The sequence below is a fragment of the Oreochromis niloticus genome, linkage group LG7, assembly GCF_001858045.2.
Source record: "Oreochromis niloticus isolate F11D_XX linkage group LG7, O_niloticus_UMD_NMBU, whole genome shotgun sequence".
Classification (NCBI taxonomy): Eukaryota; Metazoa; Chordata; class Actinopteri; order Cichliformes; family Cichlidae; genus Oreochromis; species Oreochromis niloticus.
This window is the reverse complement of record NC_031972.2, coordinates 63,386,716-63,411,225: the sequence shown is the minus strand read 5'-3', so window position 1 is coordinate 63,411,225 and position 24,510 is coordinate 63,386,716. Positions and strand designations below refer to the sequence as shown.

At 41.5% G+C, this 24,510-nt stretch overlaps 1 protein-coding gene across 2 annotated transcripts; it reads right to left on the bottom strand.

Moving 5' to 3' along the window:
* Window positions 1-1,709: 1,709 nt before the first annotated feature.
* siah1 (siah E3 ubiquitin protein ligase 1) lies at window positions 1,710-24,510 on the bottom strand. 2 transcript variants are annotated; one of them, XM_019361970.2, is made up of 6 exons: window positions 24,332-24,510; window positions 12,372-12,428; window positions 12,211-12,223; window positions 5,897-6,078; window positions 5,373-5,669; window positions 1,710-4,001 (listed from the first exon to the last, which is right to left on the bottom strand). In XM_019361970.2, exons 4-6 carry the CDS (start codon window positions 6,074-6,076, stop codon window positions 3,630-3,632), a joined length of 849 nt encoding a protein of 282 aa, XP_019217515.1. In that variant the 5' UTR covers window positions 6,077-6,078; window positions 12,211-12,223; window positions 12,372-12,428; window positions 24,332-24,510; the 3' UTR covers window positions 1,710-3,629. The 2 variants fall into 2 exon arrangements, with proteins under 2 accessions (XP_019217515.1, XP_019217514.1); XM_019361969.2 differs by lacking the exon at window positions 12,211-12,223 and having other exon boundaries at window positions 24,332-24,509.

Genomic DNA, 24,510 nt, shown 5'->3' with positions numbered 1-24,510 from the left:
CTCATGCTAACATGCTAAGAATGTGAGAAGTTTTTGAGAGATCTCTTCCGGGGTGATTGTATTTTAATTATATTTACGTACAAACTAAGACAAAATAAAAATGAAAATTTCTTTAAAACAACCACCCTGAGGAGGCACTGATTGCATTGCTTTTAACACTGTATTTTTATATTTTTGCTACATATCTATTCAGCCAATCACATGGCAGCAAATCTGTGCATTTAGGTATAGTCAGGATGACCTGCTGAAGTTCCAACTGAGCATCAGAATGGGGAAGAACTGCCTGCGTGATCTACCTGTCTGACCTCAAAGCCTGCCCTACATCCACATGAGAAACTAAGGAGGCCACCAGATGCATTAAGAGCAGTATCACAGGGATGTACTAGAACTGCTTTTTTTTTTTTGGTAAATGCCACCACTCACATGTTTAACTATCTGAACTGAATCAATGAAAAGCTCCCTGTATGCACATCACTACCTTTTAAAGCAGCAGTAGATTTTTTTCCATTAAGGGTTAGGGTTGTATTTGAAGAGCTTGCATTGAATTATAAATCACATCAGTGCATATATGTTACACGTTACCTAAGCCCACCGTCTGGCACAAAGTTTCAGTCAGTGTCAGGCAGCAGGTCTCAGTGTTTGCTGTAAGCTTTGCATTTCCCTACTTCTCTGGCTAACATCTGTCACAGCTGGTTTACTCCCAGGGGAACAGTGATGCCTGCCTGGGGTGCAGATGTGGCTTGGAGGGCTTTCACGCCGATTGTCCAGCTCTCCCTCCAGTAGGTCTTGGTTTCTTCCCTGAATGTCTCCTAAATGCTTCACTCTAACTGAATATTGCTGTAGACATCAGCACTTCCAGCTGTTTTCTAACATCCACTCGTAATGCTTCTGTAAAAACGAATGGACAGTGGACTAGTTTACTATTGGTTTGAACATCGTTGCAGATTGTCCCACTTTGTTTTGTATCTTAAATTAGTTCTTTAATAGCTCCGTTACTTTTCTTTCCTTCCATTCATTCATTCATTCATTCATTCATTTCCATACCCATTTATCTGATTCAGCATCGTGGGGGCGACCCAGCTAAACACTGTGCTGCCAAGGCTCTTACCTGCATTTCTTCCTGCTCTATGACCACTCCTAACAGTTTTGAGACACCTGTAATGACAACATAGACCTGAAACGGACATTGTATTTTATGTTGTTCCCTGTAGACCTGAAAAGTTTTCAAATGAACCGACTGTCGGGGAGATCAGCTTTTACTATTACAATGAATTTTATTCAATTTCACGATGGCCACAATCTTTTAAAATTGTACTTCACCTAGCCCCCATCATGTTTTAGCATTTGAGCTTCTAATCATAATTCCAATTTTGTTTTAAATGTTTTGTCTTTTAAACTTGGCTCATTGCTTCATGCTGATATTACAATATTTTTACCTGAACACCCTTCACAAATCTCAAGCTCAACAACAAACTGGGAAAGAAAACAAAAGCTTCCAAAATGCTGATAAATGAAGGTTTACAACAGGAAGACCAATAAAATAAAAAACGTCAAAAACAGGAGGCGCATCCACTGAACTGGATATGTTAGATGTAGATTTACTTACATTCATTTCTTTGCTTGTCAAAAACTGAGGTACTGTCAGTTTTACAGTCGTTATCGTGTTGAATCCAAAAGCCTCAGAGAAAAAAAAATGAAAAAGCACAGAGTATGAAAAAGATAGATTTATTTAATGACAAATTAAAACAGAAGAAGTGGAGGACTTCAGGGAGAGCAGCAACATTACTGAGACTCCACATGAGGTGAAATGGAGAGATGATTGGCTTGAACTCCCTCAATCCTTGAACAAAAAGAAAGGGCTCGAGGGGGAAGACTTACCACACAAACGAGAGGACAGCAGGACAAATAAGTGAAGAGGAAATAAAATAAAGCAACCCAACTCTGGAAGAAAAGAAACCTTCAGAAGAACGACAACTTGTTTTTTTTTTCCCTCTTAAACTACAAACACTGAAGTTTAGCCACAACTTTTACAATTGCTTTTTAATGTTTGTTTTTAAAATTCAATACAAAAACTGATAATTGTCATAATCTCCATGTAATAATAACAATAGCAACATTGTAACGGTAGAAACTGTCCCTCATTCCTGGTTGGGTGATCAGTCAATCACTGAGGCCGACAGAAACGAGGCCGAGCACAAACGAAAGAAGCGAAAAAATGAGCAGGTTTTCAGCAAAGACAGCCATCCCTCTCTCTCTCTCACACACACACACACACACACACACACACACACACACACACCCAAAGAAATAGACTTGAAAAACAAAACAATTCTTCAACTGAAATGCAGTGTTTAGGTTTGTTTTTCCTCCTTGTTCTAAAAAAAACAAAAGGACCCATTTGTTCCTTGGTCAATTTATTACACTTGCACACAGAGCCTGTAATGCAAAGAGCAATGTGCGTTTGCGCATGTCAGAAAGCTGTTGATGTGTCCACTTTGAAAATAAAACTTCAAAAAGTAAAACTCCAGGGCTGACGTAGCTGAGGGCCTTCTTACATCCAAACAGTATAACAGCAAAGTTTAATAATTGATGACAACAGTCAACAATTTAATAGCAAGCATCCGATGCGCAATCTTTAGCTTTGGGGGGAGGAACCGGTGTGGAGCAGAAGGAAGCAAAAAGAGCTCGCGCAGTTGTAGTAATCCCGGGACCCTTTACACAGATCCAAGCTTCTTTTCCTGGACATTACTTGGGGGTTAGGGTGCTACAGCCATCCATGTCTGTGAGTGATGATCCCAATCACAGGTGAAGATAAACATTTCAGATAAAGATTTTTAGGGACTCAGGGTTCCAGTTTGAAATAGTCAATAGCAGCCACAGCCACGGTCATAGCCCTGCGAGGGTGGGGAGCATGGGAACCGTTCCATTCAGAGTGAGGGAAAGTGTGGGGGGACTTGAGGGGTACTGAGGTGGATTACAAACAGGAGGTGCTAGCTGTCTCGCAAGTCCTCCAGCACTGACCAGGAGTCCATTTTGAATTATAGCTTGATCCTTTTCACAGAGCGTAGCAGTCAGGGACCGGAGCCCCTTCTGCGTTCCGCTCGGGAAGAGCCGTAGTGTCTGAAATGTCTGAGCATCACTGAGACACACACACACACACACACACACACACACACACAGAGACAGAGAGAGAGACAAACAGAGGGAGCATCAGGGACACTAAAATGAGCGGTGGGAAATCACTCCAAGACTGACACGTGGCCAGGAAAGGAGTTTGACAAACAGTTTGTGTCCGTGTTTATGACCAACAGAGGGCGAGGCCCCGCGTGGGCGCACGGGTCTCACGTAATGTGTTTACAAGTCTATAGCCGTCACTACACAGTTACGTCATTTTGTTTCATTTCCTCCACTCATCTATCCAAACATTCAGCCAACCATCTCACCCCCCCCGGGCCTCCATGGCTGCCTAAGTAGACAGTCCAAATCCATGTCTGAAGGAGTGAGGCAGAGAGGGGTGGGGCACTGTGAGGTCTCCCCTCTAATAAAAAAAAAAAGAAAACGAAGAAAAAATGCCCCCTAACAATATGTAACTTCTTTTGTTTTTTTAAATCCTCTTCTCTTCAAAGTTTTTAGCACATGGAGATGGTGACGTTGATTCCCAGGTTGCCGTTCTCAGCAAACAGCTGTGCGATGGATGTGTCGAACACCAGGCAATCGCTGTTCATGATAGCTGTGGCAATGCCCTCGTGGATGGAGCGTGGCGTGGCCTCCCAGGTCAGACGACGCCGGTGCCCGTTGAGCTCCAGTCGGTAGGCGAAGTTCTCGGCCTGCTTGCGAGTCCCAATGAGCTGCACGATGGCAAAGAACTGCTGGTGTCCGTCGTACTTCTCCTGCTTCTCCAGCACAAGCATGAAGTGGAAGCCGAAGCACGACTGCATCATTACCCAGTCCACCGCACCGGGCAGGTTGATATCTGTGGCCAGGAACACGATGTCCTCCCCCTGGATGGAGACACACAGGGTTAATCATCTTTAGTCATCAGCCTGAAGTTAACACCCAACGTTGCTCACATAAAGATCTTTTACATCATCATGATCTCAAAATTAATACATGTTATAAAACAAGGTGCAAAAGGAACAAGCTGTTTGTTGTTTTCATGTTAAACGCAATTTTCTGGAATAATCTGGCAACTATTTGACAAAGCAGTAAGCTCATGATAACAACCACGCCGTTATGAGACCTCGACCACTGGAAAGTTCAAAGGTCTGCCAGAGCGCGATTTTTGGACTCGGGAAACTGAGAAACACATTAAAGTTGATGTAATGACTTATGCACTTGTCTTTTTGAAAGGGGTTGTGATTTGCACTGCATCCACAGTCTATTTAACAAAGTAGAAGGTAACAAATCAAAGTACTACAACACCTGACTCCAGGATGGTTTTGAAACATTTTCACAACATTTAATTTGCGCTTTTCTCCTTGTTTGCAAACCCCCACCACCACCTTTTGCACCATGGACACGTCGACTTATTGATAACATCAAACCATCTTAAATTCTCAAGACCAAGTAAGATATGAGCCACTGAGTAGTCATTAGTGTTGTCTTGCAGTCCAACCTTACAGCTTTAAAAACAAACTTGTTAGACGATCACGCCTAAAAGTCATCCCACAAATTAAAAGGCTAAACCACTTTCAATGAAAAAGAGCAGTACTGCTGGCTGCAATAGCATGCCAACTTTAATACGTCAGTGTTGCCAGATAAGATAACCACCATCATGGACGTTTTCGTTGTAAGGACAAAGATCCTCCATGGTTTCAGAACACATCGTACAACTACATCTACAAGCCACTCAGGCTTTGCATGACATCAGTGAGAGAAGATTTCCTTATGTGGTGATCTCAGGCACACCGCTTCAGCTGTGAGCACAAAAGCTCACCTGTTGCCGGAGAAGCTCCGCCCACCTAGCGGTGGTGTAAAAAATTATTGGAGTGTTCCTTCAATTTAAAAGTAATTATGATATTAAAATGAACATCTTTTGCAGGCTATAACAACTCATTTGTAAATTAAAACACATTTACACAGTATGTTGTTTCCTTTGTTGTCCAGCAGAGGGCACTCTCAAAATTCCCCATCAGCTTAGTGGGAATAGAGTAGGAAATGTTTTCCATGTTTCCACTTCGTTTGAACGCTGTTCATTCAGATTTGAGTTTATTTTAAAGTCACAAACCTAATTGCAAACCCTGCATGATCCATGTTTAAATAGCATCAATTCAGATAGTCTTCAAAGTGTCTCATCCTCAATTAATAAAAATGGCACACACCTTTAGGAGCATGCTTTGTGGAAGAAACTGAGGAACTGAGTAACTTCTAACCTGCAGTGTGGTGATGGACTTGTGCTGGTGCATCAGGTGAGGCATGACTGCGTCCAATGATCCCTGCCACTTGCAAGAGGCACCGGGGCAGGGGCAGGAATACGGCCGAAACTCACAAAGCTCTTCGTGCTCGGTCTTGTCGGTATGAGGCAAGGTGACTTCACAGCCTGATGAGGCATACTTGCAGGGGAAAAGGACAGAGTTGGCCACCTTCTCCATGGCCAGGTTCCTGATGGAACCCAGGGGACCTCGGCAGGTGGGGCAACAAGTGAGCTTAGGTCGGCAGTTAGAGCACACCTGGGGAAGAAGAAGAAAAAAAAAAAAAGAAAAAAAAAAAAAAGTAGTATGTTCATGACAAGAGTTTACTAAAATGTAAATCTTCACAATTATGCCTCTGCATATTTTTTTTGTCAAAAAGACAAAAAAAAAAAAAAAGAAAAAAAAAAAAAAAAAAAAAAAAAAAAAGACATTTTACTGGTAACAACAACCAGTTCAAGTTCAGTTACAAACTGGACTGTACACACCAGGTGTCCGGACTGGCACTGGAGGATTGGGGGGAGGACATAGTCGAAGCAGACAGGACACTCAAACAGGCTCGCCAGGTCACTGTTGGAGGCTGTGGTGCCTGAAAGGGTGGGCACGCGCTGAGAGGGAGGGCACTTAGATGTTCCTGTGGGCAGCGCGGTGGCAGTCTGGCGACTCATTTCTGACAAGAGAGGAGAATGGTTATGATAAAGCCATCAGCAGATCATATGTTACCATACCAAAGCTTTAGTTAAAAGATAAGTATGACTAATTGTCTAGCCCTCCCTTTGTTGGCAGCTCTTACTCTACATCGGAGTCAAAACAGGTCACTGAGAAGGTGGAAGAAACAGACAAGACAACGGACATGAAAGACAAACATCACGATGTTGATGCTGGATGCACAGCATGCAATTCGTTTAAAACATGTAAATGAAAATATACCAAAATTAAAGCAATTTTTCCCCCTTTAACCCATTTTCTTTTACTGTAAAGTTATCAACATGCTATATGACTGTTATATACACCACAGCATATATGTTGACTGTTGAGCCAAGTTGCTAAGGTTGTTCCCAAATTAAGACGTTTACTTTCCTGTTATTCAAGGTGTATTTTTTGTTTTGCTTTAGCGCCATAGTGTACTGTTTACACATTCACCCATCACCTGAAATATTCATAGACTCAACACTGGGAGGAGTCAAATCTCTGGGAGGGATAAATCAGGAAGGGCATCTGGTTCTGTGTGTGTGTGTGTGTGCGCGCGTGTGTGCGTGTGTGTGCGCGTGTGTGGGCTTCATGACAAACTTAACGACTGGCAAAATATCAAAAAGGGATATGTGATGTCTAATTGTCACAGAAGACCTGTTAAATACTTCAGCTGATGATACCCATGCGGTCGTGTCCTAGCAGGACTGATGCAGCTAAAGTGTTAGCTCCAACTGTTCATACACAGGTCAGAGCTGTAAGGAAAAATTACATGCTGAAGCAAGACCACGAATTGTGCAGGTATTAGGAAGCATTTTCTTCAAACAGACAGCCACAGATTTCTCCATGTTCATGTGCCTTAGTGCAGTTCAGCCATCTTTCTGTTAGCAAATTATATCCATTTGCTTCACAACTACAGCCAAATTCACAAATCTTTTCTCATGTATACACTTTCATTTCCTGTTGTCAGACAAGAGAATGACAGCTATATGACGTGAATACAGCCCATAGACTACTAGTTTATGGGCTGTGTAGCAGTGACTCTGCCTAACAAACTCTTCATTCATACGGGTAAAAGACAAAAACTGCGCTGAAAGTTCATGTAGTGCATGTAGAAGTCATCGCTCAGACCGAGTGTCTCCGTCAGGTCTGTATCAGCAGCTGTGGGGTCTCAGACAACATACTAGATACACTGTGCTACTCCTACTGCCGCCTTCTAGCCATCACTCAGTCCTCTACACCAGGTAGACCTTTAATGTTAATCAATACTTTATGATATACATGTTCATAAGAGGATTGGTTTAATGTGTATGGTTTGAGAATTTAAATGCATTACTATACAATTCATATAATAAATGAATAATATTTATATGTAAAGCACATATGAATATCAATAATCTTTTGGCAATGGTTTGATTCCCGTTTGTGTCCAGTCCAGCGTCCAGCAGTAGACTGTTCTGACCTGAATCATGTTTGTACTGTTTGGTTGCACGAAAGTAAACAAGCTGGAAAGATGCTAGAATGCAAACCTCTGGCTATAGCCTGATGGTGATGCAGCTGTTTTATATGGCCACTTTATTTATCCGTGTTTATAAACAAACATCTGTGAACAGAACAGGAAGTCTTGTAAATGGTAAATGGACTGGTTCTTATATAGCACTTTTCTACTCATCTGAGCACTCAAAGCGCTTTACACAACTTGTGCATTCACCCATTCACACCCAGTCGCACAAGCACATCTTTCTAAGTGCTTCATAGCTAACATTCACACACATTCATACTCCGATGGATGCATCGGAGAGCAATTTGGGGTTAGTATCTTGCCCAAGGATATTTGGCATGTAGACTAGGGGAAGCCAGGAATCGAACCACCAACCTTCCGATCAGTGGATGACCTGCTCTACCACCTGAGCTACAGCCACCCACCCTTGTCCTGTTAGCTACACTGAAAAAAGAAAAAAAAAGAAAAAAAAAAAAAATGGCTGCTGCCCTTAGAGGCCAAATCAGCAGAGTGACAGATTAGTTTCCAGAGAGCGTGAGAATAACCAGACTGGTTACAATTCTGTGAAACAAAAGGGAAAGTTCGTCATCATTATCATTGTCGTCATCATGTGAGCAGGTGGTCATTTAATTCCATTTCAACAAGTCTTTAAAAAAAACAAAAACAAAAAAAAAACCAAAAAAAAACCAAACCACAAATCAGGAAACTCAGCTTCTTTCCTCCCGTTGCGCTCACTGGCCACACGTTGCAGCTTGCATGATGATGTGCGGCTACATGCTGAGCTAATCCTTTCTCTCACAGCTAGCCCCAATCCAGCGCTTATTACACTCGCCATACACTTAATGTCTAATGTCCAGAATTACAAACACTCCATAGTTAAACTGTCTGTAGCACACAAAGTGTGCCAATATCAGAGAGCTTAATTTCCTCACTGAAATCATGATAACACATTTGGAGCAATCTCAGGAGACTCGTCATTCTACCACACTTCCTCATTTGTATGACTAATGCAAGCTTTTGGATTTCATTTGGAGTGGATGGATTCTTAAGGGGTAATGAATTCATCTCTCTGTGAAAACCAAATCTTATGGTTTCTACCATGCTTTAAAAAGCCTACAGTGTAGGAAGAGTATTCTTCAGTATTCTGTCACTGTGGTGTAAAACACTGTCATCACTGCAACGAGTCAGCTATGCAGATTTTCTGTCACTTTAATTAAATAACAACCAGACAGTAAAGTGAACTCAGATGTGGTGTGTGGCACTGATGTTCGTGCTGTGTAGTTGCCTTGGTAACAGGTTTGTGGATAAGGATGGGATGGCCTGTGAGGCAAAGGAAAGAGGTGGCAGCCGAATGTGACGGACAGAAAAACAATTTTGTGTCGAGGAAGAGGAGAACGCAGGGAAGCTAGTTTATGCAACTGGAAAAGAAAAAAAAAAATGATTCCCATCCATAATCCTAAACTTTGAGTTACGCATCTCAAAATTTCGAGTAATAAGTCAAAATTTAGAGAAAATCAGGAAGCTTTTTTAAAGGTACGTCATTGCTTTGTTACTCGGAAGCAGGAGGTTGATGGCATCAGCTGCCAGTGCTACAGCTGGCAGGCATGAATATGCAAAGTGTTCAGTACTTTCTATGTGGTTTAAGAAATGATGAAATCCTTGTGTTACTCAACAACATGAACAGCACTTGGTTCGTGTTTACTATACACTGAAAGCTGACTGATGCTGTCCACTACACGATTTTGAGTGAGCTAGGGTCAGGGATATTTTTCCCCCAGTGGTGGAAACGAGCTTCCATCAGAATGAATCAGACATAACCATATGAGTCAGGAAGAAGGTGGGGTTTTTTTGTTTTGTTTTTTTGTTTTTAAAAAAAAAAAAAAAAAAAAAGGAAGGTGGAGTGACAATAGACTGATAGACTGATGGGGTGACACCGCAATGAGGATGCAAGAAGAACAAGAGTGTGCAGAGAAAAGGGAAATGAGGAGGAAAAAAAAAAAAAAAAGGATAAGAAGAATATTTCTCAGGTCACATTTTTCAGGTCAGTACAGTGATTTGGGTGGAGTACGTCACCTACTCTGCTCCTTTTTATACCCCTACCTACAGACAGAGGCAGCACAGGGAGGGCCAGCACACAGGAATAATGTGGAGAAGAGACGGTATGTGTGGGAGGTGAAGACAAGAGGAGAGTCAGCCAGAGAGACACCACAGCGATATGTAGACAGACAAAACAGCTGGGAAATTAACACCCACCAGCAAACTGCTGCCAAAGCTTTGGTCATGACTGCTCAATTCACCTAACTAAGCAAAAATTTAACAATTTCAAAAAGAGTAGAAGAAAACATACTCAGCTGCTGTAGCTGAGTCAGAGGCCCTCATAGGTGGTCTTCTGAGGTCTTCCCGGGCAACTTACCTCCATTTAGCAAGTAAATTATGATGTTTGATAAAACATTTGGGTCCTTCTTGTTTTTACAGAAGGGAAGCACTTCCTCTTTCCCTTTGATGGTGATTCAAAGAACTAGCAATAACCAGCAATTTTTGAAGACTTTTAGAAAGACCAAATAAATAAAAAGGTCACTTTGAGACCATCCTCCAAGGCCTCTGCTGTACCGTGCCATTTTAGAGCCACACAAGTTAGAATACGCTCTCTTTGCACAAGCTCCAGCTCTGCAGAAAGTGTCACAAAATTCAGTTTTTTGCACAATTTTGCTGAAAAACTGAAAACCTGTGTTTTAGCAGTAATAACTACTTCATTTCCTGCTGACAGTGGAGTCATTTGCCAGATAATAGCGTAACCCTGTACCCACGAGTGTCGAATGTGATGCTTTTATCTACGGCATCATTACTTGTGTAAGCATCCCTCTTATGTCTAGCTTAGTAGCTGACAGTACTACCAGTAGGCAGGCCTGCTAGGGTAAATCTTGTCTGCATGCTCACATGCACATACTCATGCCATGTGCTGAGGTAAAAAAAAAACAAAAACAAAACAAACACTGGATCTAATCAGAGGCTGTATTAGTTAGTGCTCCCTGTGCCTGCCTGCCTGTCTGTAAACACATCTGCTGCGATGGAGATACTGCCTTAGCAGCTATTAATAGAACATCTTTGCTAGCTAGCATGCTAGCAACAGCACCAGGAACAGTGAGACCAAATTAGCTCAGGACTTTCTGCTTGGCAAAGGCAAGACTGAAATATCCAGCATGTGGTAGCATCACCATCTTAGCTCTTATGCTTGAAGACAATAGTTTCTTCACAACTGGAGAGTCATTTGTTGTAGATGAATTGAGACCTTTATAAAACTTGTGTACTTGTCAATAATTGGTATCCACATAAAAACACACTGAAATAAAAACAGCCTTAGAAAGTAGTCTCAACATGATTATGAAAATGTAGCATCTGTTCTGTTCACTCCGATAGCTGTGCCATGCACCTCATGTGCTCATGTGAGAGAGGGGGAAAGGGGAAAAAAGGACAACCATTAACTTACTACTTTGGTAAATGTGGAGATCAGCTACCAGCTGCGTTTCGGTGAAAGGAAGTCTGTGTGCTTAGGGTGTGGCTGATTGGTACTTCTGTCATACGAGAGTACATGGCAGCACCATCTTATTGAAGAATACTGGCTGCATTACTGAACAGAACGAATGTATGGCTCAACATACTTTACTGAAATAGATCATCACTGGAGCTCAACCAAGGGGCCATGAAAGGGGGAGAAGGGTTTTGTAGTCTAGCAGCTGAGAACACACACACACACACACACACACACACACGGCTATTTTGTGTTGATTCAGTGGTAATATTATAGAGATTACTATTAACACCAGCTGGAATTTTAGCACAAAATGCCACCAACAAACCAGACTAAAGGATACCGAATTGTTCTCCTTTGTAGTTTCCTGACTTGAACATTACATATGATAAAACAACAAGTAGTTTGTGGCATATAAGGCTATAACAAGCTGCAACATGCAGAGCTAAATGGAGTGTGTAGGGATAAACATAGCATCACTTGTTTAGCTGACACATGAGAGGCCAAGGAGGTGCTGCTCCCAAGATAAAAAGGAAAAGAATAGACGAGCAGCAAACTTTTGTTGTTAGCAGGTGGCTTAGAAATGACTTCTGCAGCCTGAATTTACTTTATTCCCCCCCAAAAATATAAACATACTGTTGAGTAATTCAGGACGACTCTTCTCCTTTATAGCAAATTTATACATTACCAAGAAGGGTGCAGCAAAAGGTGTGTGAAGGAGGTAAAATCGTGTGCGCAAAGAGACTGAAGAGACAGAAACAGTGAGTCAGCTAACCAGACATCGAGAGATACTGCAGTGTGTCGAGAGGGTGGACAGGAGGATGACAGAAAGAACAGACAAACAATGACTGTGCACACAGCCTGCTGTGTTCAGGAGAAGCAGAAAAAGGGAAAAGATATGCAATGTTCTGTTTAGAAAATAGGCGATCACACAGTAGTGTATGCACGTTTGACAAAAAAGTGAAATAAAAGTCATCTTGCATACCCCTCCATGTGTTACATTAGACAATTACAGTGTGTTAGGTGCTGTCCAAGTGAAGTAAATTAAGAGCACCAAACTCCCAAAACAGGAAACAACTCACCCCGTAGCTAGGACTACAAAAGGAATGAGGATAGATATGGTTAAAAAGCCTGCTGGAAACACTGGTATAAGCACTACATAACTGTAGATGAACAGGGGAAAAAATGAAAAGGACCAGGGGGGGAAAAAAAAAAAAAAAAAAAAAAAAACTAAAATACACACCTTCGTCCATAAGATTTCCAAATAAGGCTTTCGTCTCCTCTTGAAATGTAGGGACCTCTGAAAAAGAAAAGGGAGCAAAGTAAACAAACACAAGTTAGAAAAGCAAAGCTAGAGGGACACTGGTTCAGACCGATCCCACCGTAACAATGTTCCTACCATATAACAGGAATAATAACCATCAAGTAAAGTACACCAAATTACACACATTTTTCACCAGCTAAACATGAAGTCTGGCTTTGTAATTTCTGACACTGTTTAATAACATGCTCAAGTCAGTCCGGATAAGCTGGATTTCCATCATGACAGTCTAGTTTTTAAAAATGGTGCCAGCTGGCTATAGGAGATCAGGAGGAGCACGGCACATTTAGTGCACTTCCACGGACTACAACCAACCTTTCAAGGCATTTAAGCCAGTCACTGTGCTGCTAATGCACCATACATGAGCACTTATTATTATTATCATTATCATCATCATTATAATAATAAATTCATGGCGTGCTGTCTTGCCTACTTCACATTTTCCCCAGTATTGTTCAGTCAATGCCTCTGTTACAACACTGACATGTAGCCATTGTGTCTGGGTCATAATATTTTGATCCTCTACAGAGGTGACTGCATGCTGGCTAAACTCTGCACATATGTACATTTCACAACACAGCTGTCATCTGCCAGAGAAAATCTCATTCTGCCCTTAATATAGTGCACATCTGTCATTGTAATGCGGGGTGGGTGATATCACCTCAAATAATCATATTTTTATATGGCCAGAAATATGCCCATTTTACTTCAAAATAGAATAATCCAAACAAAAACCTGGTCATAACATTTTATTGATACTTTGAACTATAAATGATGCTGCCTGCAAGTTGCAACTAAATAAAGGATAATTTTCAACCTTTTTAAATGAGTCAAACAAACACTGCAGCATCACTGAGAGTTACAAACTGTCTAAATTCTTTCACCTTTAATAAAATGATCAGTGTGGCTGCTCTACCAGGTGTAACAAACTGGTTTAACATCTACTAGGTATCCATGAAAACAGAGTTTATGAAGGTTAACATAGTTAGAAGTTAGCTCGCTAGTTTCCACCTAAACACGATATAGCATGTTCCGACTGAGGGATTTCTGATAAATTCAAACGTACAGCACTTCCAACATAAATGAAGACTTTAACAGCAGTGACGTTTGTATGGTTACTGAAGTTGGGCTAGCTGGTATATAATCATGTGCTACGTGGTCGCTAGCTACACAGCTATGTTAACATAATGTAAACACATTAGCACAGTGAAGCTAACTTTTTTCCACTCGATAAAAGTTAACGTGAGGGTTCCCGATGGTTAGGGACAAATGCAATCGCATGGCAGGATGCTGTAAACGGACCAAACTTCAGTCAGGAGAACAACTGAGATAATCCATCCACAATACGAGGTTAGTCATTAATATACTGCTGCATGGGCTGTAGTTACATAGGAAGGGTTTAAAAACTGAGCCTTAAAATCAACAGTGGTAATAAACAGTGAACACCCCCTCCATAGAACAAGATGCAAAGCATGAAAACCTGTTAAAAACACAACAGCCTTAATAAACACAGTGTAGCTTGAACCCGGAAGCAGGGTTCATACATCATAAAGACCAGATACTGAAGGGGCAATCTTTTGAAAAAAAAAAAAAAAAAAAAAAGATGCCAGGAGAAGCAGTATTATATCCAGTGACGCAGCACAAAAGTAATCTAGGTGAAAGTGTTCCTGGATACTTCAAGTAAAACATATTTATTTAACAATAACTTATGTGACTAAAGTTTGTACCTCAGATGTTGGGTTGAGCTATTTAAATCAGCCACATCAGTAATTTGCATCCACTGTTTGTTATTTTTGTCATATGAAGTGCAGCTAGTGAGTACTCCTGCCACACTGGGCGAGTCATTTGTTTACATTTCGGTCCCAAGTCACCGGCTGCTAGCTTCGTCCTTTAAAGTCTGGCTGCACCTTCAGTGTGTTTGTGCTGGCTAAAGGTGGAGAAACACTTGGCGTTTCCACCTTTAATCTGGACAGTTTTCGCGTACATGGTGCAAAGTACTGTTTACTTGTGGGAGGGTGTTGAAGTTGCTCTCATCTTCGGTACTAAATGGTGACTCTTGCTCTCAGACATGCCTGGGCTCATGTCATTGTGCACAAGATGGATATTTATTTCTACTTATAAAACACTTAAGGAACCAAGTCTCAGCAACCATTTTAGATTAGAGAGCCTAATTCATTTCTGACTTTCACAATGGATACCAGTTTGACAAGATCTGATGTAAAGGAAATCACCATGTGGGCATCATGAAAACAACATTTCCTTTAGGTTAATCTGCAGCCTTTTTAAAAGCCCTTTGCTTTAGACAAAGCAAAACAAAATAAAACCCAAAAAAATACAACCAACCAACCAAAACACATACCTTGGAAAAAAAACAAAAACAAAACAAACCCCTACATAGCACCTCAGGTACAGGTGAAAACAGAAGGACACATTTAAAGAAAATGTGCCATTAAGAGAAGCTAAGATATGCTGCACACTGAAGCCAGGAAAAGTTGAAGTACACAGAAAATAAGCACTCGGGGGAATAAAAGAATGTAGAGAGATACAAGCAGGAAAAAGAGACCACGAGTAGAGGGGGAGGCCGAAAACAAGCTGGGCTTCAACAAACATGCCGTTCTTTGTTCTTAAGTCGTGGCCCACTCCAAGTTTTCATACACACTGTACAGTGTAATTCACAATGTACGCAAGCGGCGCCTGCTGAAAGGCTCCTCTGTATTCACCTACATAGAAGCTATTCAGCACATTCTGTCACAACATACAGAACACACCCTTTCACCAGCTACGGTCAAGCTACAGAAAGGCCAATCAATTTGTCAGCTTGATGCTAACAAAGCTACAACTAGACTGGGGTCAGAAATTGACACTACTGTACAACATCTTACCCTGCAGATACAGGGTGGGGGTGGGGGTGGGGGGGGGGGTGGCATTTAGTGTGCTTTACTGTTTTAAGAGTAATACCTTTAGTCCTGTGCACACTCCTTGTGGCTACACATGAGAAGAGTCTGAGCAAGGAGTTCCAGGGTGGAGCTTGCAGCGCTACACTAGCCGGCTTCGATTTCACTTGTACCACAGACATAGAGGTAAAGCATTTATACGCTCCCTTTGCGCCATATTTATCTGGCCTTTTCCATGGAAACCACACTGTGTTACTGCTGCCCCAAACACACGACAAAACACAGGGTCATATTTCGTCCTCCTGCTCACCCATTTGAGAAGAACAAGTTCATGAGGGTTGGGGTAAGCTGAAATGAAAGAAAGAGCTGTGTCCGGAGAGGCAAACTGATCCTTAATAGCTGGTAAAATGAGTTCTCAGAGGAGATGGCACAACAGAGTGGCCAAGGCTGGAAAGGGAGACGGAAAAAAGAAAACAAAACAAAAAAAGCAGGTCACCGATGTTTTTGCTGCAACACTTAGACAAAAACCATCAGGTTTGTTTTCTGTTAAAATTAAAACCTTGAAAATCAAGTCCGTAAGCAGTCTGTTGGTGTGTGGTCAGCCGGCCACTCCCTCGTTTCTCCCTAATTGGGCAATAGAAGAACAGACGGCAAAGTAAGGCAGTTTAGCCAACTCACAGTAGAGTTTCTTCAACACTGGATAATTATCCTTTAGCAGGTTCCACCTTTGTTTCTCCTGGTGCCAAATTTTCAGGAACGGTTTGGCACTACACCACTGCAGCGTCTAACGGGTACAAATGCCTCCAACAATCACCTTCTGAAATTGTAGTTTCGTGGGAACATTTCCCACAGTCAAACAGGGGTAATTTTGATAGAAAAACAAATCCTGTCCAGTGTACACGAGTTGGAAGGTAGGAAAAAAAAAAGTTTTCTAGGAAAACAAAGCTCCGCTTTTTTAGTTTCTTAAGATGAGACTTGCGAGAGAAGGAAAGAAAGAAAGCGTCCCAAATAAAGTCACTCCCTCACTGAGCTCTCCGTCCCCAAGAGTGTGGTTGGTGTCGCTGCTGCTGGGTGCGTTTGTGAGAAAGACAGAGAGCAAAGCTAAGCCGGCATCCAATGTCAGTCCAAACAGCAGCCTCACTCACACCCTCCCCGCTCTCCTCTGACAACTCCCTACCCAAACACATAACCCTCTCTCCTCACACAGCTGACACTTGACAAATTTTATTTACGCCTGAAAATATACATACAGAAAGTATACAGACAGTGTACGTACACGTCTGTATACTTTCTTGCATTTTTGCCTGCCTCATGCCTGCATATTTCGCTCCCCTTCTTAGGTGGACATTCCTTCTCTAGCTCTCCCACTTGTGTTTCTTTCTCTCTGCACCCTCCCTTCCACTGCCTCTGTGGTTGAGCAAGTCTCGGATTTCAGCCTCGTCTGGCTGCAGGCTGTACCACCAGCTGCCCTCAATGACACCATACCTCACTTTCTCACTGCCTTTTCTCTTCATTCTCTTCTATCAACTTTCCCCTTCACATTGCTTACCACAGTGCAGCAGGTCTGTGCATAGCATTAGGCACTCAAACACTTAATCTGTAAAACACAACAGATTCAAACAAAATTATGCTCTCTGTAGCTTAAACAAGTCAAACAAGAAATTATCTTTTTTTTAAATCCATGTCGGTTAGTCAATTTTCTCCTCCTACACACAGGATCATATTCTCTTTAAAAACACAAACACATGTGTGTATAACTGAGCCAACCAAGAAGGGAAGCCAGATTAAAAAACTAAATATTACTGTGAGCTGAAATCTGTCTGTCAGCAGGAGAGAAAGTGATAGCTAGCTTAGTGCACAGGGACAGGGAAACACCGGCCCGGTTCACATGCAGCACTCGAGTGCATCTCGGTGATCTGATCCCATATGGACAGATCTAAACACAGATGTAACTGCCCCCAAACACGATGACTCACGGATTCTGCTTCTGGCCACCATCATGGCCGACAATGCCAGCGATGACGGAGAATGTCTGCTGTACACAGTGTGTGCTGTGTCTGCGAGTACTGCCAAAAGTGCACATCTATTTTTGAACAGCATGATAAATCACAAATGACATTTGGGTTTTGACGAGATTCAAACTTTAATACCTTTTTATAAAATGAACAGTATAAATGATGCACAACTTCCTTAAACATACGTTCTTTTTAACCCTTTAAGACCTACCATAGAACCAAGTCCGCCAGAGCTTATATTATGCTGTAGTGCCAATTTTGGGAGCATTTTAAGTTGATAAACATCAATACAACCATTATAGCCCAAATTTTAATAATATGTATGCATTAAGTGCATAGTAATTACATAAATTGCAAGAAAGTGCAATAAACTACAAAAAAAATTGAAAATCGTTTTTGTTTTTTTAACATATATTTCTAGTTAGAGAAATTTAAGAGGCTTATCCCTCAAAACTGTAAATACAAAAAAGTTGCACAAAATAGTTTCCCACCACAGGAAATTTATTTTGAGTGTCTTCATAGTTTTATTTTTGAAATACACCAATTTTTAATATACTGCAGGAAAAACGAAAATAAATATTATAGTGCAAATTTGCAAAAAAAACAGCATGTGCATCAAAATAAACTATTTCCAGCAGTGTAATTTGAGTTCTAAGCCTCCCAGAAACGACACAGAAAGTCATAAAGTCAAAGATAACTTTTAAAAACACCAGTATAGGCTCTGAGGCCCTGATAGTAAAAAAACTACATTTCCGCGAAAATGACGTCACTTCCGGTTTCGGGCAGGTAATGGCGGACATGCGAAAGTTCACGCTGACGTCTATTCCAACGTAGGAAGTGTTATGAACAGCTGATCGGATCGGCAAAGCGTGTTTCTGGAATATTGTTTTTGTTGCTGCAAGTGCTTTTTATGCAGTTTTTGCAAAGCTATATGTGGAAGAAAACCGTGACCTAGGACAAGCTGATGGCATAAGATGTAAGTACAACTCCTCCGGTTTCATATGCAAAAAAAAAAATTATTGCTCTTGCTTACGTGGTTGCAGAGCTACCAGGATTTAAAAATAGTTACGCAAAACGGAGCGTGCCCGCTCCGACCGGTTTTAAAGGGTTAAATGTCCACCAACGGGGCAATAACTGCAATTGAAAAGAAACTTCCAGTCCTGTACAAGTCTGAGAAAACAGCTCTTGCACGTGCCCTCTGTAAAGACCTTGCTGATCAATCTCTGTGCTCAGTCTCTCAAAAGTCCATTTTGCATGTGTTTGGTCATTTAAGTTTCACAAAAGAAGATTATCCAGGGTACGCTCACTGTAACAATTTGTGACAAGTCTGAAACCACATGCTTCTGGTTTCACATTGACATCTACCTCTTGCCGTCCCTTTCCCAGCCTGTATGTGGACACTAAGCTCTTTCTTCTATACTCTGTGTGACAATGGCAGATAGAATTTAAGGGCACATCTTTGACAGGTCATGCCATTTCCTATAACTTTCACTTGATTTTTAAGTTACTTGCATGGTAGTAAAACAAATCAGACTGTAAAAGGAAAGGACAGCAGGCGTCATTTCATATGGAAATGTGGGCTTGTGCTTTACTCAACTCTATCCTGTCTTACAACCCCTCGCCAAGGCATGCCTTTTACATCTCCGACTCACTGGTCTTGTTTCTCAGTTCATTGATATGCTATTGGCATGACAAAATGCAGAAATCTGCATTACTGAAGGATGTTTAAGATGTAAATGGTTTCTCTCTTTTTCCATCCTCTCCTTTGTAGCCCCCTTGGATGTAGGTGATGAACTGTTTGAGTCGCCAGTGATGAACTGCTGCCTGGTCCAGATGGCGCATTGTTGTATATATTGCCATTGCCCTTTTAATAACACAATTAGGGCATTGGCTACTGTCACTAGCTCTGTTTTACAGCCCACATTGTGCATGCGTGTCACAGCGGTCTCTCTTTGTGCCTGTATTTCTTCTGCTGCTGCCAAGTTTCTGACTGTATTTGGTTTATATTTTCTGGCAATAATGTGAACAGATGTGGCGCTACCACTGTGAAAAGATTACAGCAGAGGGAGTACGGTAGCATGCCTCATGTCTCGCTCGTGGTTTAGTCAGTATAGTCAAAAAAGGGCGTTTTTTTGGGGGCGGGGGGGGGGGGGGGTTGAGAAAACTAACACTCAAGTGTGATCAGTTCAGAGACATACTCAACAATAGGTACACTACACTGATCAATGTAGGGAGAGTTTGTGAATAAAAAGGAAAATGTCTGTAGGTCCTTTAAAAATGCATTTATTTGAATTTTAGGTCTCTGAAATTGTTTACAAGATATTTAAATCTGTCCTGCAAGTTGCAGTAATATTAGTCTTACTTCCATCTGGGTCTTGGGGAACAATATTAATCACTAATACACATTTTGCGTCCTCGCAAACTATCAAAGGATGTCTGTAGTAGTTAGCAATGTATTGTCAGGGATAACATGGCTACTACTTCAAGTTATAACTTTAAAAACCGTTTCTGCATACACTACTTTCATCTATGACAAGTGCAAAATCTGTGAGATCACGACACTGAAAGAACCTGGGGGGACCATTTGTGGACATTCAGTCCCAGTTTTAAAACCTTTACACATCTGAGTAGCAAACTGCACCAGCATCATTTCTGCCTACAAAACAATCTGAAACTGAGTTTGTGAACAGAGAAAAAAAAAAAAAAAAAAAAAAAAAAAAAAAAAAACCTCAGACAAAAATGATTGCACTGATGAACACGCAAAGCAGGCAGTTGGCTAATGGTTCCTTTTAGCCTTTAAGCAATGTTCACATAACTTGGTTGATTGTGTGTGCAATTGTTCCAAGATGCTCTCTTGCATAGGTGAACTAACAGCAGGCTGTCACTGTGCATTCTTAATAATCTCACTTAATGCTAACACATTCAGGCTGCTGAAAAATTTGACATGACCCATCGGATTGCTATTACACCTCACTTCTGCCAGTGTACAGTCTGACTGCCACAGGCGGCTTCTTCATAACAATAATAACAATAACTATTATTATTATTATTAGTAGTAGTAGTAGTAGTAGTAGTAGTAGTAGTAGTAGTAGTAGTAGTAGTAGTAGTATCCAATCAACTACGGTTTGATTTCACAGTGCTACAGGAATGGAATAGACTGATTTCAAAATCCAGACCCAGTCAACAGTTGGCCCTTTTCCATGGCAGGAAAAACAACTTAGGAACAATGCAGCCTAGCAGCTTGTTACCATGGAGAAGCCACACAGAACAGGGATATCAAGGCAGAGGAAAAACCAACCACACAGACACACTTACCCATCTTGTGTGTTAGCATCTAGTATAGAAATATACACAGAGATAAAACAAGCAGGGACTCCCTTTGGCATTAGTAGCAGATCTAGAATTACCTCACTGTTAGTGAGCCGATGACTCACTGCTGTCTTTCTCACATTCACACACCGCCAGTATTAGGTTGGACAAGAACAGCTGTCACTCTTGTCATTTTTTTCAACACCGGCTGCTAAAGTTGTGCCGGCACAGTAAGAGATGCAAAAATCTAAAGAGAGATTCAGAGTTGCCTTCACACACCTCAACATAAAAATCACAGTTATTGTGAAACTCCACATGTAATTAGTCAAAAGGACAACTTGGTATACATCTCAGGTCCACCCTTGCTGTAAGACTGGCAAAGATAAAGATATTTTTTTTAAATAAATTTCCAGTCTCTTGTGTCATATGACACCACACATGCATGCACAAGCACACAGGTAGTCAGGTGACAGCAGGAGCAGCAACAGAAGTAGACAGGCAGCTCAGATGGACCAAATGAATTTTGAATTTCAAATACAAGACGAGCCAGCTAAGCTTTCAAGGTAATGGGTGGAATGTGATGCTAATTAAACCAACTGGCCAAGAACTAACAGCAAAAGGGTCTACTGCTGGAAAGAGAAGAGGCACATCAAATGCACACCACCTTTTTAAGATTCAAGCACAGTGATGAAACAAACCAGTGTTTCCCAGAAAGACAACACCACGGGAAACCAGGGACAGTCTTCCCAAGCACAGGAAGCATCATAACATAATACAGCCTGACAACAGCATGAAAGCAAAATGAGGTCTGCACATACTTATGTCATTTGGGAAACACTGCAAGTAAAAGTACTGAGGTAAGGCAGTCAGCAGCAATTGACCTTTCAAGTATACTGAGTGCAGGAATGTGCTGGCAAACATACCTGGGAGGGTTACCTGAGGAAAGTCTGTGGGAAACTAGAATTCACAGTGAAGATATGTTTAACCATCAGAACAAGCAGTATGTGCCCCTACAACATTGCCCGTGAGCACACATACGTGGTTACGTTATCCTCAGTTCAGAAGTCAAATACAAAAGACTGTCCCTAAAGACAACTGGCAGAATTAAAAAGGAAATTCCTTCTTATGTCGAGCTGAAGCTGAGGGTTACACACAACGACAGTCATCATCATGTTTGATTACCAAACGTATTGTGGTGGAAACCTGGCACTGTCGTGTCTAAGATGATGAGTACAGTAAAACAAAGCACCAGCATCTGAGAATTTTCTGAGCCAACAAGCAGAACCCTCGCCGGGTAAGCTAACACAATAAGCTGCAGGTTGTTTCCTTGGTCATCAAAAAACAAAAACAAAAAAAAAAAAAAAATCCCATAGAGTTTGTAGTCTTTTTCCTTAACAAGCGCGTGTGCATGCAAGGCAGGAGGGATTGGCCACACATCCACTTCTGTCACCGTTTTAACAATGGCTGGTTGCTGCATAGTGGTCAGATGGTTCAGACATTTCCTGCCTTTAACTCCAAGTGCTATTCCACTGAGAGCAAATACTGCATTAGAGATTTGATAAAAGAAATATTTAACAATATTTTACATTGGTCAGAATAAACAAACCCATTCCAGATGTAACCTCTTAAATACAGTCTGTAAAATGAAAGATGAAAAAGCAAGCTTTTATTTTCTTGCATTTTAATGAGCTTTAGGATTTCACAAGGATGAGTCTTTCTATCAGTGACATAAATCCTTTCATCTTGGCATCTGTCAGCTTTCATCCACATATAAAAACCACCCTGGGGCTACACTACCAAGTGACTAAGCCTCTCTGAAAGCTATGGAAAACCATTGGGTCAAAACAAGTTCATCTCTACTGCTGCATTACATACAACCAACACTTAGCTGTGGCAATCAGCAGAAACCAAGACTGATCGTACATACATGTGTACATGCTGTATTTCTTTTCCCTCCCAAATGCAGTTAGACTGACTAAAGACACGTTATAGCTGGACAAACTTTATCAACCAGTTAAAACAGCTGAGTGCATACATATGGGTGTGTAAGGTCTCTGAAAGAAAAAGGTTCACTCTGATTTTGTGGTCTGCAGCAAAATAAGCAAAATTTCAGTGTGTAAAAAAGTGTTTTTAAGGTACAATGCAGAACTTGTACCTAACCTAACCTCTAAATGCAGCCCAATAACTGGTTTTCAAGGAGAGGGGAGATTAATTATAGTGAACTAAAATCAACCACATCCTAAAAGAAGATATTTAAATACAATTTGCAATTATTAAAACCTGTATTGCAATTCCAAATACTAACAGGCAATGGAACAGACTCCCACCTCCCAATCAACACCTGCATCTCTCATGTTTATAACATGCTGAAAAGACCATATTTTTCCGACTGCAGGGCAGATCATGTACTTCCAATAATTTGCATCTCAAGATAATGAGACCCTACACCTGACCAGACTGACATCTGCCGTGTAATCTTACTGTAAAATCTCAAATACTGTTTCAAGCATGACACACAAGTCCAGCACTTCGGAGGCTGGAGGTCTGTGTTTAGAGAGTATTTAATTTGTCAAAAGCTGAAAGAATTAAACAGCCACATTGTTTTTTTTGTAATACAATCCCAGAGTTTTACAACTTGTGCATCCCTTTGTCTAGGTTCATTTAATTTGTAAATTTATTTTCGTTTTATTTCGTCTTACTCTGTGAGGAGCTATGGACTCCGAGTCTGTATGCAAAGTGCTACATAAACAGTGGTATGGCTTTATTATTTTATTGACCTCGGCTTAGATCCATCCAGCCTGAGCAGAGGTATTGTAAAGTAGGGTAACAACTGTGATCAATATGGAGGTTTGCTTTTTTAATACAACTTCAGCGAAAGGTCATATTGTAATACCACTGTGCATCTGTCCCCAGCCTAATTCATAACTCATCTACAGGTGTCCACGTCAAGGACTACGTGATCCGCTCAACAACTGCTCGTTGAATGCAAACTGCAGTGAACATGTAACAACGGCGATTAGAGCCCTTTAATAATCAATAACGACCAGGAGCTGACATTAGTCTTATAATAGACAAGTCAAACACGCCGACTCCGACTGTAACCTTTACTTGGAGTAAACATTAGTCATCACTTCCTCTACAGCCGTTATGCCAGCAACAGTGCTACACAAAACAATGCCACGACGAGTTTCTGTTGACCTGGTCTAACCTACTTTGAAAGCAAAATGGCCTTGTCTTTGCAAGGCAGACAACGGCGTATCCTAGCAAACAGTTTCCTGTGTGCAAGACGAGGCACACAGGCCTCGTCTTGCCGTAAAGCAGTATCCCACAGCTTACTAGCTAGCTTAGTCGGTGAGTTTGTTAGCTTAGCTGGTGTGTGAACATGCTAAGAAGCGGTACCCTTCCATTTTTCCCCACTCACACCAGTTAGTAAACGTTAACAACAACGTTTAGTCGCTACGCATGTCAACCCGTTAACCACTGCAGGCAAGAGGCGTTTAAAAGATCAGCAAACAAGCCGGACAGTAGGCTAGCTACCCGCCAGCATTATTAGCACTGCGCTAACGAAGGAAGCTAGCGTCTGCTACAACGGGGCTGTTGTTTTCACCGACACACACGCCACTCGAAAATCTGATGTTTCACTCTCTGCGGCACACCCGCTTACCTCGAAAGAACTGTCCTTCAGTTCACCACGGAGAAACAGGTGAATGTGTGGCACCAGGACAGACACAGGATCCCTCTCTGTCGTCGTTCTCTCGTTTGCTCGATGTACACATTGGCACAGCTCCTGGAACAGAGACGAGACGGCAGGCGTTAAGTACCAGCCGCTCCAGAGCGCGCACA

What these genes read in the sequence shown, in the direction of transcription:
- siah1 (XM_019361969.2), bottom strand. An exon ending in AGTGCCAGTCCGGACACCTG is followed by an intron (nt 5,670 to 5,896) that starts GTGTGTACAGTC and finishes CTTCTTCCCCAG; the next exon opens with GTGTGCTCTAACTGCCGACC. An exon ending in AGTCCATCACCACACTGCAG is followed by an intron (nt 4,002 to 5,372) that starts GTTAGAAGTTAC and finishes GTCTCCATCCAG; the next exon opens with GGGGAGGACATCGTGTTCCT.